We start from the raw sequence: 20,218 nt of genomic DNA on the forward strand, positions 1-20,218 counted from the left end.
ATTTTAAGCTGTACCTAATTTTTTTAATGTCAGATCTCTTGGCTACTACACCGTGCGACAAAAATCTAACAATTTCAAAACACAAAAGAATCAGCATACTTGCAAAACTATGGGACTAGTAATAAACTACCTTTTTAGCTTTTTTTTGACGTCAGGATTTTTTTAAAAGGACTTCGCAATATTTATGACTAACTCAAAAAAATTTACTGTCGCACGTTGATATCAATGCATAACTTCTCAGTGTTTATGCGTAGAAGACAAAGAAAAGGTTCCATTTTCCGATAGAAACGAAATCGGCATTAAAGTTATTTTCAATTTATTTCAATTAATATGCATTGAAGACGACGACTCCGTTTTCGTGTCACACGAAATTTAGTAATTCAATTAATGGCATTTAAAGTGTGCGCAGGTTAACACCTTTCTTTCTTGCGAACTCCTTTAATGTCAATTTGTTTTGCATATACATACATATTTATATTATCATCCATCAGTTGAGACTTAGTTCGCAAGAGGAATTGGATGATTGCCAACAATTACGTAAATATCTGTTGCAAAAGCCGTCTGCGTTGTGGAGGTGCGTGTGTCGAATGGCCCGTGCCATTGACTCATTCCTATTCGTATTATGTTTTCTTTGTCATAACTTTAAAAGCCGAATAACAACAATAATAACGCAATCCATCATAACATTTTTATCGCATCGAAAAGGTCAATTATGTATATAACTAAAACCAAAATTTGTTTGAGCTACTCTGAACCATTTAATTCTGGAGTTGGTAAATTTAGTAGTTCTTAGTCCTTTGGTGGTGGCAAACAAAGTTTTTAAGTTCTATTCATGCTTGTGATACCCGAAAGTGCCTTATTGTAATAGTCAAACAAAGTGATAAAAAGACGTGTCTCAACGTTGAGAATGTCATTCGCCTGTGATACCTATAAGTTTAAGACATTCGAGTTGTACTACAGGTAAGAAGCATTTTTTTTTTTTTAATAATGCAATTAAAAATTATAATTTATAAGAGTGTGATGTTTAAATTAACTGCAAACCGGATCGGGCTGTCCAATTCACATTACATTACAAACATTTTATTGACAAAGTTGAGCATTGCGAACTATTAGTGTCATAGCGTTAATATGGTTCAAATATAATAAAAGAGATTCAATTTTCCTATAAAACTTAGGATTCTAGTACAAGTACTTTGGATTCTTAACCGATCTCTGACATACATCGGGTTTCCATCCAAGATTGGGATGCTGACAATTTCTACGCAAAACTTTCATCGCCGAAATTCTACAAATGAAAAGCAGTGTAGCCTAAAAGTATAAAACTTGAAAAAGTAACAATTACAATCAGCGAAATCTGGTAATATGACGGACATATAACTAGATAGTACATGTTGTTAGGCGCGCCTGCTATTCTTTTAAATATTTTTGGCGATCAGAATTAGCGATAATAATTTTCAGAATCCCGTTTCTGGAGTAATCACGATAACGCCGGCTGTGCTTTTAACCATACCCACCTCTCCACAAGTATCTGGATCGACTGAATGACTCGTACAACTCCTAAATTTCGAGCTAATTGCGAAAATTGTGAAAAAAATGGCAGGTACACCTCCGAAATTTCGATATCAAACGGACCTGAGATTCGGATTCAGAGGGTCGAAATAGGGTCTGGTTAAAAGCACACACCATTTTTTTTGTATGCTGGTGTAATTAATATATGGTTTCAGTCCATGGTTCAATAATAAAAGGTTTGCTCAGAAAACAGTTTTCTCGCTCCCTCTTGACAAAATCGTCTCCCTTAGCAAGGCACTGTGTGTGGGTTCGTGTGTGTGTACGCTAAGCTTTTGTAAGGAAGGTTCCAAACTCTAATGTCACTAGTGAGTAAACCTTTAATTATTGAATCATGGTTTCAGTCAGCTGGTACTGCTTTCTTCAGCTTACAAGCTCAAAAAGTACAATTAAAATTTGACAAGGTATGACGAAAAATCGTTCCATCATACTCCTACCCAGTCAGAAACACCAACAACCCAATTAGAATGTATTTCAAAAGTTCAATGTTTAAAAAAAATGTCATAAACACATAAACAACTGTAGCTATTAAGCCGACGAGCTTTAACTAAATTTTTTAATAATTTTCTTGATCATTTCCATTTTTTTTTTTTTTTTCGGTTTTCTAGCCGACCCGCTAATGTAGCGGAAAAATATACATCATTGACCAGTGATGAGAGTTTAGCGACAATGGAGACCGTCGATGCAGAGGAGCACGATTTGCCCAATTTTCAGCGTGTCTCCATTTCTGGTGAGGATACTAGCGGTGTGCCATTGGAGGATTTAGAACGCGCCTCCACCCTACTAATACAAGCGTTGGAATTACGCGAGCGCTATATGTTACATTCTGGTCAATCATTCCCGACAACAACTCGCCGTTTTCTGAAAACCGTACACGAACGTAATCGTTTCGGTACGATTGAGCACGAGAATCGAAAGACCATTGCTGGTAAGTTTGATCTGTTACGGCTTTTGTTTTGCTATTAGAAGAGTACTTACTCATAGGCTACACACAGTTCTCTAATAATTTGTAGAGGGTTATCGAATTTCGATATTTTTGTTCTAATGTAGACTTTAGTAGCAAGTTTTCAATTTTGATTACTTTATAAATACTACATAAATACATACTATGTACATAGATATGTACACGTCTTATTTGGTTTATTTTAGCAATAATTCGATTGGTGTAATTTTAATACTTATTACATGTACTTATTGTTTATAATCTTTTATTGTAAATATGTACAAAGCAAAGTTGTAGGATTTTTAACAATCTAAGTTCCTCCAAATAACAGTTATACACTTAATATACATATATTTAGTACAAACGCAAACGTCGCTTTGTCGTGTCGTTTTTCTTCTTGCCTATCGCACTGCAAACTTTTTTCCATTCTTTTTTGTATTCATAACTATTTGCTCTAAAGTTGAATTTTCCAAAAATAAATTACGTTTTTTTTCAAAATTGTTTTTAGTGCTAGTTTTAGTCACACACTTTTCGTTTTATTTATTTGTTTTTTTTTTTGTTATCTTTTATGATTTTATTTTGGACAAATATAAATATTTTATTTCCAACATTATTCTTTTTATAGCTATAATACGCAAGATCAGCCTCCCCAGTTCGCAGACAGGTAATTCGTTCGTTTTTGCATTTCACCACTGCAGCGGGCGAATGAGTTCTGTATTTTATTTTTGGTTTTTTTTATGTGATTTGCTATTCTTTGTTTCAATTTCAAAATTTTATTGCACAGTTAAGACAATGAGTTACTTGCTTATACACTTATGTGAATGTAAATCATCTAGAAATCGGAAATGTTCCTAAGACTTTTCAATATTTATGTATGTATGTTGGAATGTGATTGATCTGCAATTTATTGCCGTGTTTATCTTTTGGCTTTGCCTATGTTTTCCTGATTACAAATTTATTATGACAATTTATTTATTTATTTTTTTAAATTTTATTTTTTACATTTCCTTTGCCTCTATTTATTTTCCGTTTGAGTGATTCCATTAATTTGCACGCAAAATTTTTTCCGCTTTTTGAAATTCTTTAAGTTCTTTGTTCTGCTTTGTGTTTAAATCCAGACTATATTTCGTTCGCCATTTTACGCATCAAATTATACACATGTACATACTATATGTATCGGGGTTTAACAAGGTTACATGCAGCTGTTGATTTAATAAGAAATCATGTAGAGGAGCTACCATTTGTATCTCATATATTATCAATCTGTCGGCTAAATAAATCAACAGCCTTATGACTCATCCCTTTGTATGTCTATATGCGAGGGCAGCTACATATATTCTGCGACTAGTAGGTGTTGTCTGGTTCAATCTGACATTTTGAAAATCGGCAAAATCTGTGAATGCCGTCCAAACTCAGACGTTCTATTGGAACTAATAATGCAAGACAGAGATTTGATCATCGTTGACGTACACCCACAACCTGACACCTAATATCTTGTTTTTATTTCCTCAAATCAAAACAACATTTCATGGTTAAGGGTTTTTGGCTTCCAAATAATCTGTTGAAAGGTTGAAAGCCTATATTTTCGAGGTGCCTAAGTGGGAGGGGAATAATGGCACCTTAAATGATTTAAGCTTATGTAAAAGATATGTTTATGAAGCTGTCCTCATTTATATGTAGTACATACTCAGGAGATTTTTAATATCCATATGCGCATATTCTGAAACTAGCTAAATTGTGAGTCAACTTTGAAAAGAAGAAATCTATTTATAATACTTACACCAACAATGCTTTACAAGCACCAAGGCATATGAAACAGGTAGTAGCATTATTGCGTTACACATTATTCAAATATTTCGTTGTTTACTTCCATTTTTAACAAATGTAAGGTTTTTTTGCTTTCAGCGCCTTCTGTTTTTATTTACAAATGCAACCCGGCCTATCGTTTGACACTTTTCATGAACTTGCAGGAAGAAAAACCTCGTGTAAGATCCTATAACTTCGGACCGAGAAGAGTTGCTCTCTTACTCTCTCAAAAGTGTCCCCAGTGAGAAAAATTCTTGTGTACGGTAACGACTTCCTGTAATTTAATACTATTTCTTACTATGTCCTGGACCACTGGAACAAAGTAATTGATCCATTCTTAGCAAGGTCCATTAATTACCGTTTGTGCTACTCAGCTGAGCGAACGGTTTCAAAGTTGGTCTTCAATCGCTTCTTTTTGTGAAAAAAGGTTTCCCATGAAAATATATTTTGGAAATTTGGAGTTTTTGTGAAAAATAATAGACAACCTTTTACACTTTTTAGAGACCAAATTATTTGGAAAAAAATAAATAAAAAAAAATCAAATCAGGTGATCTACTAATACCACATTCTGAAGTAATCAATTACACGGGCCTGCGAAATTTAACTTTTTCTCCTTCCAATAATTTAGCTATTTTTGTTTAGATATCTCGGGATCTATTTTTCTTGATGGCATTTTAGAAATTTGTATCAATTTTCATAAAAATCTAAAAATTAATTCATTTTAAATTAAATTTCTAATTTAATATCCTAAATAGAAAAAGGAAGTCCGAAATTCGAATTTAACGATAGTAATAGGCAGTAACTAGCACTAAGGAAAATGAAAAAGGAATTTCGTTGGAAAATTTATTTGATAGATTTTTTTTTTGTAGCTTATTTGGTACCTAATACCTACCCAAATTGGCGCTTGACGCGCTATTTTAGGGACACCGATGAAGTATTTTTGCCAGACAATTTCGAAAAACTTTTGCTAAGAAAGTAATTTAATTATCCCAGTAGAACTATTTGAACAAACTATTTTATTGCCTAATTTAGGTGTCACCGTAAAAAGCCAAAAAAAAAAATTAATTTTTCCAAAGTACTTTGCAAATATACCGCACAGGCATACCTGAATAAAAGCGTCGGCGTTGTCTAGCTGTCAAAAATTTTTCATGCCCATACAATTTGTACGAAGCATGCCGATATACCGCGGCGACGACGTTGAGCAGTCGGAATATCCGATTTTGACAGGGCGTTAAGAAGTGAAGTTGTTTGCGCCTAAACGACGAAACTGTCATTTTCGTATTTTGCACACTCAAACCTATGCTCGTTTTTGCTGTTATTTGAACATTTGACGAAGCGTTACCGCTTTTGCTTATGTACGACACTTTGCGTGTTAACGCTAGGCGACAGAAAACGCTTCCCTCAACGCTTTTGTTTGGATATGGCAGTTAGACTCAGGGGTGTACGGCCAACTTTGTTTTCCTAAGAATTCCTAAGCCTATCACATTTAAATTTTGGTCCCGATTAGAGACGGTTGAGGCGTGTCGCCAAGGGGACCAACATTTATATGTGATATCTTTGGTCGCGGTATTATCGATTGAGGGGGTGAAACCTAAAAAAATCCTTAATTTGATTTTTAAGGACCACCATAATACATAGAAAAATTTGCTAACGCTTAAGTCGCCTATGCCTTATAACATATACAGTATCGATCATATCTATAGCACGCCATTTCAGAGTGATAGTGTGTGCCACTTATGTTTAGTTATTTATTTTTAAGAATTTTCAATTAAAATATAGTGCATTCTCAGACAAACAAAAGTGCAACAAATTTTCACCTAAATTTCAAACTTTTTTCTCGGAGGTGTTAGAATTTTTTTGAGTATACAGTTTTTTAGCCCCTTCAATTTTAGTCTGATAATGTGCAAATTTCAAGTGGCTGCGGATTATCGTTCATTTTTAAGATTTCTTGTCGCATTGGCTTCCATAAAATGGATAAACTCGATTTATTTGTATGTATATGGAAGAAATCCGCAACACCTTTGGCAAAAAAAAAAATCCAAAAAATCAACGGTAACTTTTAGCCTCTTGAAACTTGCACGTTATTAGATTAAAATTTAATGGGCTATAAAACAGCGCACTCAAAAAAATTCCAACACTTCGGAGAAAAAACCTTGAAATTTAGGTGAAAATTTGTTGCTCTTTTTTGTAGTTTTATACAAATTGTTAAACTTGCGTTTATATGGGCTTTGTCTGAGAGTGAACTATATTTGAATTGAAAATTCTTAAAAATTAATAAATAAATATAAGTGGCACACAACATCACTTTGAAATGGCGTGCTATAGATATGACCGATACTGTATGTATGTAGTCGTATGCAAGTGCACTCTTTTGTTTTTGTGCACAACCATGTACAATTGCAGTTACAAGTTAAAATCTTTTTTCATACAAGCATTCATAAATGCTATACATATTTACAAAGAGCCGGCAGTTAAATATCCTTGAATATTGTGTGCCCATAGCCGTGACCTTTACGAGCAGCGTTGGTCGGTTGTGCTGCATTTAACTTGTTTATATTTCGTTTTTTTTTTGCCGAGTGTGTTTTTGTATTTCTAAGCCGCCCACTCACGCTATTCAATTGAATTTGAAACCTTTGTTTTTTGTAACTGTGTTTTTTGTGTGCCTATTTTCTTTGTGTTCACCTCTGTGATGCGCTTAATCAACTTAGCGTTTAGTATTAGCGAATATACATACATACGTATGTATGTATACGTGTAGATACAGTATAATATGCCTATAGAATAAATACATACATACACAATAATTGACATACATACATGTGCAATTATATACTAGATAACACTGATTGGTAGTGCAACAAATAAACATTTCGGTTTGGTTTTTTCCTCTTTTCTTTATTTTTATGCGACACTTTTACACTTATGACGTACACTACATCGATATGTGCATGCGTATGCGTAAAACTATTTTTGAAACGCAACGCTATGCATCGAATGCAATTTGTTGTAATTATAATAACGACAACACGTAATGAATTGAAAAAAACAAATATCAACAACAACAAAAAATATGCAAATGCAATTTCGAATATGGAATACACAACTACACACCCAAACACAACTATACAACTGGGACACGCCACGCCCCACCGGCACCATCTTCATGTAAATCGTCATTTGGCACCCCACACCCGACATCCGACACTCGACTCCATCAAACGGCGCACACTCGGGTAATCGTATGTAGACCATCCCATACATCCGCCAACTGACACGTCCGACCCATGGGACTTGGAGTTTCCACCTGATAACGAATATGCTATCAAAAGTATTAATGGTGTCTTCCACGTCTACAAGGATAAGGTAAGTGCGCCATATTGGTAAACTATGTATACTAATTTGTTGTTTTAATTGTTTTGCTTTTCTGATTATCCCCTACTTTAACAGGAATGCACGCAAGTAGTTAAGTGTGAATATCCAAATCTCAAAGAATTTGTGAACGATATGCAAGTTATGTGCAACATGATCGTCGATGGTCCACTGTAAGTTGGCTAAACCAATTGTTATGGCTTTGCTATTATTTTATCCTTTCTTCTTTTTTTTACATAGGAAATCATTTTGTTATCGCCGTCTTTGCTATCTCTCGTCGAAATTCCAATTACACGTTCTCTTGAATGAGCTGCGTGAGTTAGCCTCACAGAAAGCGGTGCCACATCGCGATTTCTACAACATCAGGTAAGTAAGATTTTTTTTTTATAAACGCTGTCCACACGCTGTCTAGCATCCATTGAGTTTAGTGTCGCCAACTAAATATGTTTCTTTCAACACCTGATTTGGTTATAGTAGTATATCCCAATGCCAATATTCATTTAAAATCCAGTTTTTGTACGAAAGTCACTAAATACCTCTCAGAATCAAAAAAAATTGGTACTAAAACATTAAATTTAGAATCTTCAATAAAGCACAACATTTAAAAGAGATTCGCAACTAGAAAACTACAATTTCTATAAACTTTTTAATCACCACTCAAAGAAATTAAAATGTTAGGTTTACGATATGCATGTATGCAGTTTAGCTTATTACATATCTCAGATAGATTCAGTGTCCCAACCAAGAACGTGCTACCCATTAACGATTATGTTAGTAAGGTAGAATATGCCCATCAAATAACTTCAGGAGCTAAAAGCCCTGCAAAAAGGCCTTACTGAGAGTCTAGAGGACTCCCATTCTGTATTTCCTTCTATTTTTTTTGTATATGGAGAGGGACACATTAAAGGGAGGTCTGCTTTGGCTTATCATAGAAGGGCTTCCAGAAGGTATATACATATGTACTTCAGAAGGCTCTTTGGAGTAGTTGTTCTAAAGCTCCTTCTTTAATTCAGAAATATCATACTTCTTTAATGTATTTATATAAAGTTCCTATCAAATATTTAAATCGGAAAAGCCCTTATAACGGGTGATTTTTTTGAGGTTAGGATTTTCATGCATTAGTATTTGACAGATCACGTGGGATTTCAGACATGGTGTCAAAGAGAAAGATGCTCAGTATGCTTTGACATTTCATCATGAATAGACTTACTAACGAGCAACGCTTGCAAATCATTGAATTTTATTACCAAAATCAGTGTTCGGTTCGAAATGTGTTTCGCGAACCCAATTGCTGCGAACGGCGACGAATCGACATTTCACGGTCTTCAGCAACACTCTCAGAAACAGACGCAATATTCTCTTCTGTACGCACTGTACGCATTCGTGTGGTTGGTTTAATGTCCAATAAAGTAAACTGAGTGCGAAACTTGGTCACAATCGCATTAATTGTTTGCTCACTTGGTCGATTATGTAGACCATAAATCGGACGTAAAGCGAACCGAACACTGATTTTGGTAATAAAATTCAATGATTTGCAAGCGTTGCTCGTTAGTAAGTCTATTCATGATGAAATGTCAAAGCATACTGAGCATCTTTCTCTTTGACACCATGTCTGAAATCCCACGTGATCTGTCAAATACTAATGCATGAAAATCCTAACCTCAAAAAAATCACCCGTTATAATACCTGCACGGAAGCTCTTCTTTCAGCACTTGTTCGGTAAGCCTTATAGGACGGCATTCCTTATGAACGCCGACCTAAATTGTCTTCCGGGTAGCAGCTTCAAAATTGTAGCAGATCGGATGATTTGTGTCGCAACAAAGCGACAGAAATTGTTTACTTAACATACAATTATGTTGCTTTACAATGAGCGTAAGGGCATAAGTTTGTAATTGATGTTCAGGCATCATCATAACGAATTGTCCGGCTTTTCGGAGTGTGATTTTGTGGCAGTCTAAGCCTTCTTCCGGTCTAACTAATCTCTGATGAACAAACCGACGCAACGTATCTCAGAACCAGCCGGACAATTGTCTTGGGTATTGTCAATAGTTTCTCCTTTTATTTGTCTCAAAAGCTGCCGTTTTTGTGAGGACAAAGTTTTCGAAGATTACCTCTCAAACTGTCTAGTTATTAACTGTTATATTGGTGTAACGTGGTCATGAAAATTCACAGTCGCAAATTCACTTATTAACTTCAAAGTCGTTTTTTTTCGAAAACTTATGTTCGAACTTTCCCTGCCACATATATGTTGTCCAAACCATTTTTCGAAAAAAAAAATTCTAACCAAAGTTCTTTATTTAAATATGGTCCCATGCATTTTATGGTACTTTCAACTAATTCTTTTTCTTCTTCTCACCTTTAGAAAAGTGGACACTCACATACACGCGGCCTCTTGCATGAATCAAAAACATCTATTACGTTTTATTAAGAAGACACTAAAAAATAATTCCGATGAAATTGTGACAGTTACCAAAGGTCAACAAATGTCACTGAGAGATGTTTTCCAATCGATGAACCTAACTACCTATGATCTTACCGTAGATATGTTGGACGTGCATGCAGATCGGAACACATTCCATCGCTTTGACAAATTCAATTCCAAATACAATCCGATCGGTGAGTCGCGTTTACGTGAGGTCTTCCTAAAGACGGATAACTATTCGAATGGCAAATATTTTGCGCAAATTATTAAGGTAAGGGTAGACACAGGAAACATACAAGTTAAATATCTTTTTCGAAAACTGAAATGTTTATAAATATGTATATATGTTTGTAAAGTAGGAATTTTAATGCTCTGACCCCCTAGGATTGTTCTATATCGAAAAAATATATCCACGTTTTTTTTTTTTATAAAAAATTATTTAGAGGTACCTCAAAGCGCTCAAAGTTTCCCCATGTACATATTTTACAAGGGGGAAAAGCTATTTGAAAATCAATATTTTTCAATCCGCAAACTGTGTTCTCTTCAAAAGCCATCAAAAAATAATATCCAATTGTTTAACAATTTTTTAATATCGAAAGTTTGCCGATTGTAAAATATTGATTTTCAATGGCTCCATACCATTTTCTACGAAAAAATTTCCCCCGATATAAAATACACATGTGAGAGCATTAAATTTCCAATTTTACTTTCTTTGGACCACCCTAATGTGTGCACATAAAACATTCAAAATATATTTTCAATATATTTTTGCCTTATAATTTAATTAGGAAGTTGCCTATGATTTAGAGGAATCGAAATACCAAAATGCAGAATTGCGTCTTTCCATTTACGGTAAATCGCCGGATGAGTGGAAAAAATTAGCCAAATGGGCCATCGATTACAATGTGCATTCGACAAATGTACGCTGGCTGATACAGATTCCACGTCTTTAGTAAGCACATAAAATTATAAATTTATTTATATAAAAATGAATTGATTTCAAATAACATAATCGTATTTTACCCCTCTTTTTAGTGATATATTCAAATCCAACAATTTGATGAATTCATTCCAAAATATCCTGGATAATATCTTTCTGCCTCTATTCGAGGCTACCAGCCGTCCTAATGAGCATCCCGAATTGCATCGATTCCTCAAGTATGTCATCGGCTTCGATTCGGTAGACGATGAATCAAAACCAGAGAATCCAATTATCGATGTGGATATACTAACACCAGAAGCGTGGAGCGAAGAGGAAAATCCGCCATATGCTTATTATATTTATTATATGTATGCAAATATGACGGTATTGAATCAGTACAGAAAGTGAGTGGGTCTTTATTGTTTCAAGCTTTTAGCTTATAATTTTTTATTAACAATTCCACTTACATATGTATTTATTTTTTTCGTCTAGAGCGCGTGGCATGAACACATTTGTTTTACGTCCGCATTGCGGCGAGGCTGGTCCTGTGCAGCATTTAGTTTGCGGTTACCTAATGGCTGAGAATATATCTCACGGTCTGCTGTTGCGAAAAGTGCCTGTACTGCAGTATCTGTATTATTTGTCTCAGATTGGTATTGCCATGTCTCCACTTTCCAACAATTCACTTTTTCTCAACTATCATCGCAATCCGCTGCCAGAATATTTAGCACGTGGCTTAATTGTCTCACTATCGACTGATGATCCATTACAATTTCACTTCACAAAGGTAAGACGATTTGAGAAGAAATATATTTAATTATTAATTTGTTTTACTTTCTTTTAGGAACCGCTAATGGAGGAGTACAGCATTGCGGCACAAGTGTGGAAGCTTAGCTCATGTGATATGTGCGAATTGGCTCGCAATAGTGTAATCATGAGTGGCTTCCCGCATAAGGTATGTGTGTTACAAAAATTAAGTCCATTGAAAGGATAGGAAAAGAGTATAATATATATACCGTAGATATGTTTCAACTTTAAACTTAAATCGGCATACTCAAAAGTCCTGAATTTCTTGAATTGTTATACATTTTTTAGAAAGTGTGAAATTTAACACTTCGCCTTATCATTAGTTTCATTTTCCCCTAACCGGTTCACTTTTCACTTTTTGTTTCCGAGTATTGGACGATTGTACGCTTTTTGTCATAGAATAAATTATATTTTTATAACAGAAATTATTCAAATTAAATAAAAGGAAATTAAATTATCAAAGTATGTGAATACGTCGCGCTGCTATTTTCGTGAAAACTGCTGTAGATTCTTAATCAATTTGAAAATCGTACTAAAATACTTTACAGGAGTACTTCGCTTATTCATTAAAACATGTCACAACATGCTCATATTTTGTTGTTGTTTTAGATTTTCATCTTAAACTAATTTTATCACCATCTTATCTTCTCAGGTCAAACAACATTGGCTCGGTCCCAATTATACCCGTGAAGGTGTTGCTGGTAATGACATTACGCGCACGAATGTGCCCGATATCCGTGTTTCCTATCGAAGTGAAACACTGCTGGACGAGTTGTCGAACATATTCAAGGTGCACGAGATTCCCAAAAGTGAGTAATTCACGTTGCTCCAACTATCGCAGCACTGTTGCGATAACAACCACACTGCGTCACACAACTGAGCATCCAGAAGTATAAACCACCACTGTGGTGCTATGGCGTTGCAGTCGTCATCTTCTCATGAATTTATGCAACCTTCTTAAAGGATTTTTTCTACTACAGTTACAACTAAAATTACTTACTAAATTATTTCTACTACTACTATTACGACTACCACAACAGCTACTAAAAATCACATACATACAGTTGTTTCTACTTGTATGTGCATATATGTTTATGAATGCATCTCGCAGGTAAAGCGCCTCTAGAAGATATATTTTGAGATGCACACAGTATATGTACATACATACATACATATATATATCTATGCATGTTAATAAGTAAATATATAGTTACACGTNCATTTTATATGTACCTATTATTATAAAGAAAAATAACAATTATAAAATCAGTTTCAGCGCGAAATTTAAATGTAGCCAAAGATGAAGCTGAACTAGACAGCGAAACCGATGCAAGTATATCCTCACATATAAACTCGGAACATTGCACATGCTTGGAGAATTTGTAGTTTTCTTATTTGCCAACAAGATGATAAAAGAAAAAATATATGTATTGGTATTTATAACGCGCATGTAGCTTATTTCAAACGAGTAACTGTTAATATTTGTTGTATTTACGCTCTACAATTTTATGTACCTTTTGTGCAAGGTTTTTTCTGCGGCTTGTTAAAATATATTGCAAAAGCAAGATATGTTCATTAAAACCTGTAACAACCATTTCAAACAGAAAATTATATAAAAAAAATGTTAAATGGTAAATAAATAAATAAATAAATAAAAAAGTGACAAAATAAATCAGCTGTTGTTGTTTTTAAATTGCCGCTACTGTGCCATCTGACTCTACTAGTACACTGCCTCCCAAACTTGTTTCGCAGTACTTTTGTAGCCACTGTGGTGATGTAGCCTAAATTCAGGCAACGATTTCGTGCTGGAATTTGCGGCGGGCGCTTGCTTCCTGCTTCTGAGCGCCTGGTGAAAAATCGAGCAGCAAAATGTTTGGCGACTGCTGCGGTGACCAGGTGAAATTTTTTTTTAGAAAAACTGTTTTCAACAAATTTTGGAGCAACAAGCGCTGACTTCAATATATTATTTGTAACTAAATTCCTCACAATTCGAGTTACTTTTGCAGCACTGTATACCAGAGACCATAACGGTTATAAGAAATAAAATTAAATATTATTGTATTGTATTGTGTTCTGCAATTCACTTCCGAGGGAATTTCAACCCTTGCCAATTTGAATACAATGCGCACTTGACTCAAATTCACTCGCGTTTCTGCTTTTTTGATTAAAAGAAATCATTCAAACCACATGGTTTGAACTATATTATTGTAAATTAGACGTAAGATTTTTAAACTTGTTAGGCTTAATAGATGTTAAATAAGCAGATCCAACAAATAAATGCACGTATAATAAAAAAAAATTCTGTTAAGAAATGGACGAGATAATCTGCTCTATCAGCAGTTCTACATACGCTGACGATCAAAACTAAGTGCATGGTGATATTTTATTTTAAATATTTACAAAGTTTTTCAAGTTATTTTTTTTATTTTGTTATTTTTTATAAAACTATTGCTCGTGCTTTAACCAAAACTATATAAATCAAACTTTTAAATTTTTTACAAACTCGAAAAAATTAACAAATTTTCATCAAAACTTTGAACTTTTCAATCTGATTTTTTTTTAATTTTCCAAACAATTTTCTGCTAAAAAATCGCTTTTAATTTGACTATATTTTTTGCTGTAGCTCTTTGCACTTTTTTCCATATAAAGAAGAATTTCTTGTGGAATAAAATGTGCAAAACAATTAAAAAAAAAAGTTTACACCAACGGCACTTTTTTTGAAAATTGCACTTGTTATATGAAAAAACCAAAAACGCCTTCAGCAAAGAAAAATTATTAAAATTCAACGCGATTTTTAGCCGCTTAAAACTTGCACTTTTTTTACTACATGAACCATGTAACTGCATACCAAAAAATTGTATAAAGATTCGGATTAAAAAGTTAAAAATTGTTTGCATTTTTCTAAAGTTTGTATATTTTGATAATAAAATAAACAATACTTTTATAAAAAAATTTAACACTTTTTAAACGTGCACTCCACTTTTTCGAATATGAAAGTTCGGAAATAAAAATGGTGAAATCGAATTAACCGCACAAAAAAAAAACAATTGATAAAAAAAATTCATTTATTTTTTTTTTGCATTTTACTTTTCTTGCTTTCGCAAGTTTGAATACATAAAACATTGAAAGTTTCACAAATGTCTGAGTTAGTACTACATAAGTATTAAAGCGATAAATTCATAAATAACTCTTTGTTAAATGGTATATGTGTGTATGTACAATACGTTACAAAAATGTGAACATAAACATATGTAGTTCATTAGCAAAGGAAAGTGTACATATGTATGTAAGTTAAAAAATGCACACACTAACAACTAAAAACTTAGATGCTATTGAGTTTTATATGCGCTTAAATGCGAATGCGCTGCTAATAGAAAATGTTTAAGGAAATATTTACTGTACATACAAACATATGTATGTATGTGTGCACTTATATTTAGGAAAATTATTTGCATTTGGAGCTAGTGCTGCAGCTGCCACTAACTTTTATTTTCTTCTTAAGTGCGATTGAAATAGAACATAATATGTCGGTATTATCGACTTTTACAAACGGCAGTCTGCAAATTTTCTTTAAAACATTGAACTTTTTAATTACATTATTTATTACTGAGTGTGCACTTCTTTAGAAAATTCAATTTTAGTGCAATAAAGTGCAACTTTGAAGTAGCTAGGACTTACCACTGGTTTTTGGCAAATTTTTTTCTAAGGCATGTCGCACATTTTTTTCCCATATAACAACAATTTTATACAGAGAAAATGAGCAACACCTTCCTAGCTACCTCTAACTTGCACTTTATTATACTAAAATTAAATGGGCAAAAAAAGTGAATACTCAATTTTTTGTTCTAAAGAATGTAATTAAAATGTGCAATATTTTATGAAAAATTTACAGAATTTTCTTTAATTTTCCACCAGGCCTGGAACTCTGATTTTTGGGGGTTTTGATGTAGAATTAACCATATTTTTATAAAAAGTTTGCCAAGATTGGTTGACTGTATGTATGTATATAAATCATTTCAAACATATAAAAAAAAAAACCAAAGTTGGTCACTGCTATTATTTTTTTTCGTTGGCATATGGATGTAAATGCATATTGCTCATCGTTAGCGAACTTGATGAAAGGCTTTAATATTAAATAGTGTCAGCGGCGCATTCGCATTTCAAAAACGACACATAAGTACAAATAAGTTTGATTTTTTTATTTATTTTGTGATTCCATAATTTCGTTATTATTTAGTTTAGCCGCAGCCTTGGCACTACGTCTTGAATTGCTTATCTTTTTGTTTTTTTAATGTGTTCTTTAAGTAGTTTTTATAATAATAGTTTATGGTCTTTTTAATGCATCATCCTTGCATCGTTTTGTTTTTTATTTCTTTGATGTCGAAATTAGTCTCTTTAGATTGTTGAATACTCATCGCTTTTGTTCAGTCGCTTTTTAAAAAGGTGAATTCATGCCCAACTTGGTGCCAAAGTCTAGTCTCGCACGCCGCTGATAACGCGTGTTTACCCTGTGACGAAAGCAATCGTGAATTCATTACAAAAAATATCGATTTTAAAAATAAATTTTTGAGAAACTCACTTAATTTCCTGCCACTTGCATATTTCTGTGATAGTCAGACTTATCAAACTTCCACAGTAGAGAAAAACTATTGCCGGCCACATGCCACATGCCTCTTTGAAGTAGGTGTCGTGCAGGAAAATCTGCACTGCACAAACAACTACATGCAGAAGTAGTGTGCAGCTGCAGGTGAAGAACCAAATGCTATTGCGGAAGGGATTGCGCTGCCACAGCGAGTGATCCCGATGCACGAAGCTGGCAGAAATCATCACTGAAATTTGAAAATGCTTTCAATTATATTTACATAACTTAAATAGTTACTTTACAAATTTTGGATGCTTACCAAAATGTACTAAAATGCCAAGAAATGAGAAAATGCGCGCGATATGCAAATTTATATGAAATTTCTCTTCGTCAATGTCCATGAGTTCGATGGGATGTGCCATAAATGTACAATAGGCTAAAATCTGTTGTGGAATGAAAGCAGGAGGAAAGGTTAATGGTGGGTAGCAGGTATACGTACATTATCTATGTTTAGTAGTAAGTTTACACGATTGGCCTTAGGAGTTAAAAAGTATTTAAACTTCATACTTTTTTAATATTTACGATCAAAGCTTCGGCGCAATATTATATTCGCACGCATTATTCGTTAACGACATTTTCATCGACAACGGTTATATTCGCTAAAGTTCGTTATCGACATGGTATTTTTTGCTTTACTTATACATAAACATATTAATCGCATCCTATCGATTTATTTGCCGATATAATTTTCGATATGAATATCGATATTGCTACCTATTTATTTCTCGACACACATAATATATTATATATACAATATTCTCGGATATAGGCTTTAATATATTCATTGGCATCTTGGCGATACTTTCATAGACAGTTTTGTGTAATATGTTTAGTGGTATAGTATTCACCGGTACTCCTTTGGATACATTTCGATGGCCTCGAACTCAGTTATCTCAACAGGTCGATAACGGTCAAATTTTCCTATCTTGAATGCCATTCGATAGACTTTCTCAACTTGATGAACTATTCTAACTCTGTACTAACTCACCTTTTTTGGGTCGTATGTAAAGTGGTTAAGCTATGGAGCTTATACACAACTAATAAGCGCGTCTCAGTTAGGATAGTTTGTCTGAGAGCGCTTAGTTAATACAAAGTCAAGATAGTTCATCGAATTAAGACAGTCTTTCGCACGGCATTCAGGATAAGAAAGTTTGAGGGTTATCGACCAGTTAAGATAAAGTATCTCGGGGCCATCGATTTATCGATAATGCTCCGCTTTGGGACGCGTAATATCCGTATTTCTTTTGAATATTTTATCTACATATATGTATGTACATATTTTAGCAGAGTATCTAGTAGATAACATCCGATTTTATAAAAAAATCCAAACGTAAGCTTATGCTAGTCTATTAAACATACTCACCAGCACCAAAATGGGCGCAATGAACTTGCAGCCGTAACACCAAACCACAAAACCAAATACGCGTGTGTCATATTCAGTTTGCTTCTTGCCCGTTGCACGATTCATAATCTTTGGGTCGACATCGATGTGCGCTAGAGCGAGAGCTATTAACGGCACCGGTATACTCATCAAATAGATAACCATGAGTGGCGTCAGCAGCGGCGGCAAGGAAAGGCAAGCACTCAAAATGTTAATCACCGAAAGCGCACCAGCACAGCAAGCCCAGTACTGTATGCAATTCCAGAGTCCTGAAGAGAAACGACGCGATAGCTCGATAATGGCTACCAGTGACAAAGGTTCATCGCGGCACACCGATATGGAACATGGCAAGGAGTTGAGTAGTCTGCTTAGATAAACAGGCGACACAGTATTACCCGTGGATTGCATTGGACGCATTTGCGGCTCGTCATTGCCATAGAAGCCGCTCTCGAGCAGCTCTTCGGTGGTGTAAGGCTCATGACTGCCATACTTCTCTTCGCCATTGAGGTCTTTTTTCAAGCGTAACAAACGCAATTTGTTGTTAGTTAGGTTTCCCTCCGTGTATGCGGGAATATCTTGGCAAACTTGTGGGTACAGCGGTTCAACCGCAATGCTGCAGTCGGCCTGCAAGAAGATCTTTGCGTTTGAGTTGCTGGCCGAAGAGCCGAGACAGACGACAATTTCGCCATACGATTGCATGATGTCAAGCATTTGACGCGTCGCTTCAGGTGAACAGTCGGTGAAAAGCGATACTTGTAGCGGCACGTTATCCACTTGCTCTAAATGCGGCCGTATATTTTCGATACCGCGCGGCAGTTTCGCACGATTCGACATATCAAAGTGCACAGGTGCGCTCTGTTCCGTGCTTTCCGTAATGATGCTCATAGAGCGGCAGTTCTCATCCATTGCAGAGTCCTCTGACTGGCGCTGCTCCTCGGCATCAGCTTCAGCTGCAGCTTTTATAGCATTACCTTCGTCGCCGTCTCCAACCAGGTGTAAAGATTCCACTTTTCCGTTACCGTCCCCACAGCTGGCGCTGCTGCGACGCGACGGCGGCGATGAACTAAGCTGTACCGCACTGTAGTCGCCCGGATTAGAGATTGCGCCAGGCGCTGATGAACTAAGCGCTTTGGAAGACTCGAGATTGGCGGGCGGCAGTAGGCGATGCAAATCGCTGCCTTCGTCATCGGCATCATTGTCAGCGCCGGTTGTACCTCCTGCAATATTCGATGTATTTAGGTGCATTTGATGATTGTGATGCGTGCTACTAATACTACTACTATTTTTGTTGTTGTTTTGGTTGTTGATGATGGTGGTGTTGTGGTGCATGCTATTGCACTGAGTTATGTTTTCAACTTTATGAGGCAATGAAGGTTTACTACTACTGATGGCAGTGGTGGTCGAATTGGTGCTTGTGGCAGTGTTGTTCTTGTTTTTGATGATGCTTATGGCTGTTGAGTGATCATGAGCGGACTCGACAATGTTGTTGATATTATTCGCAATAGTAACATGCGCTTCTTTGTTACCAGATCGCGTGGGCGTTTGCCCAGCCGCTGACGTACCACTAGTGTTAGCCTTCTCAGCGCTGCTGTTTGCGGCCGCGCCAGTATTCGTCGACGCCTTGTCGTCTGCCTCATTCAATAGCGATATATGACAATTCCAACCCGATTCCAGACCCATTTTCTCCGAAAACACACGCGAACGCAACTCATTTTCCTTGCTGAAGTGTACGAAACGTATGCAAGCGCGTTCCAAGCGCTCTACCAATTGCACTATATCTGTCTGCGCTTGGTACTGCATAGTCACCATACCGATGAACACCTGATGGCACTGCATCTCAAAGCAACCATCCACATCATTAATGTCGTCGTCTTTGCTTTCAGAGAACAGCAGCGAATCGGTGCTGATGCTATGGCTTAACTTCACATGGCTATGTCCACTTTCGAAGTCACAGTGTGCGCGATCTACATGCCGCATACGTATCTTTGATTCGGGAGGCAACTCCAGATAGGCAATTGGACCGCCAGTATGTTTTGCGCCGCTTAGCGCGCCATTTATGCCATGGCGAAGTGGGCGATATGAGAAGGCCGTGCAGTAGGCGGTGAGCGCACTGCGTTGATAGAAATCGAGCGCCTTTTTGCGGTCTTGCGGCGACAGCGGACGCAAGTCTTTGCCATCCCAGAAATCATCGCAGAAATCCATTATAATGTCGGCGGTTCCCTGGGTGAAGAGCGATAAATAGCCACCGGGGGTTTCGCGCATCACCACCGATAAGGAATGCGGAAAGGGTACCTTCACTTTGGATGAGAGTTGAAGTTGGCGCGCAAAACGAATGTCACGACGAACCACCTCCGGTTGCT

General features: G+C 35.8%; 2 protein-coding genes across 6 annotated transcripts in view; one reads left to right on the forward strand and one right to left on the reverse strand.

Moving 5' to 3' along the window:
- Positions 1–13,507, forward strand: part of AMPdeam (AMP deaminase) — a 42,218-nt gene extending 28,711 nt beyond the window's left edge. For 3 of the 5 annotated variants that reach the window (XM_017618801.1, XM_017618800.1, XM_017618798.1), the window contains 11 exons: positions 2,175–2,494; positions 3,135–3,173; positions 7,563–7,678; positions 7,763–7,857; positions 7,925–8,050; positions 10,047–10,377; positions 10,895–11,058; positions 11,142–11,432; positions 11,521–11,815; positions 11,873–11,983; positions 12,488–13,245. In XM_017618801.1, coding sequence (XP_017474290.1) covers positions 2,175–2,494; positions 3,135–3,173; positions 7,563–7,678; positions 7,763–7,857; positions 7,925–8,050; positions 10,047–10,377; positions 10,895–11,058; positions 11,142–11,432; positions 11,521–11,815; positions 11,873–11,983; positions 12,488–12,652 — 2,053 coding nt within the window. In that variant the 3' untranslated portion in view covers positions 12,653–13,245. Of the gene's footprint in view, positions 1–2,174; positions 2,495–3,134; positions 3,174–7,562; positions 7,679–7,762; positions 7,858–7,924; positions 8,051–10,046; positions 10,378–10,894; positions 11,059–11,141; positions 11,433–11,520; positions 11,816–11,872; positions 11,984–12,487 lie in introns of all 5 variants that reach the window. The other 2 variants (XR_001847841.1, XM_017618802.1) reach the window with 2 other exon arrangements.
- A 2,521-nt stretch (positions 13,508–16,028) lies between these two features.
- Positions 16,029–20,209, reverse strand: LOC108364916 (transmembrane protein 94-like protein l(2)k05819). The gene is made up of 5 exons (XM_017618803.1): positions 19,167–20,209; positions 17,841–19,130; positions 16,737–16,860; positions 16,415–16,664; positions 16,029–16,343 (listed from the first exon to the last, which is right to left on the reverse strand). The coding sequence occupies exons 1-5, from the start codon at positions 20,118–20,120 to the stop codon at positions 16,271–16,273; spliced, it is 2,691 nt and encodes an 896-aa protein (XP_017474292.1). The 5' UTR covers positions 20,121–20,209; the 3' UTR covers positions 16,029–16,270.
- Between the last annotated feature and the right edge of the window lie 9 nt (positions 20,210–20,218).

The sequence above is a fragment of the Rhagoletis zephyria genome, unplaced genomic scaffold (genome assembly GCF_001687245.7).
Source record: "Rhagoletis zephyria isolate East Lansing unplaced genomic scaffold, Rhagoletis_zephyria_1.1 Rzeph_scaffold_01709, whole genome shotgun sequence".
NCBI lineage: Eukaryota > Metazoa > Arthropoda > Insecta > Diptera > Tephritidae > Rhagoletis > Rhagoletis zephyria.

Bases quoted from the DNA above. Each gene is read 5' to 3' on its own strand.
- LOC108364916 (XM_017618803.1), bottom strand. From the start codon at position 20,120: ATGCGCGAAACCCCCGGTGGCTATTTATCGCTCTTCACCCAGGGAACC. The intron at 19,131-19,166 runs ATCAACAACCAA...AATAGTAGTAGT, and splicing joins TGCACCACAACACCACCATC to ATTAGTAGCACGCATCACAA. The intron at 16,861-17,840 runs GTGAGTATGTTT...ATTCCACAACAG, and splicing joins TTGCGCCCATTTTGGTGCTG to ATTTTAGCCTATTGTACATT.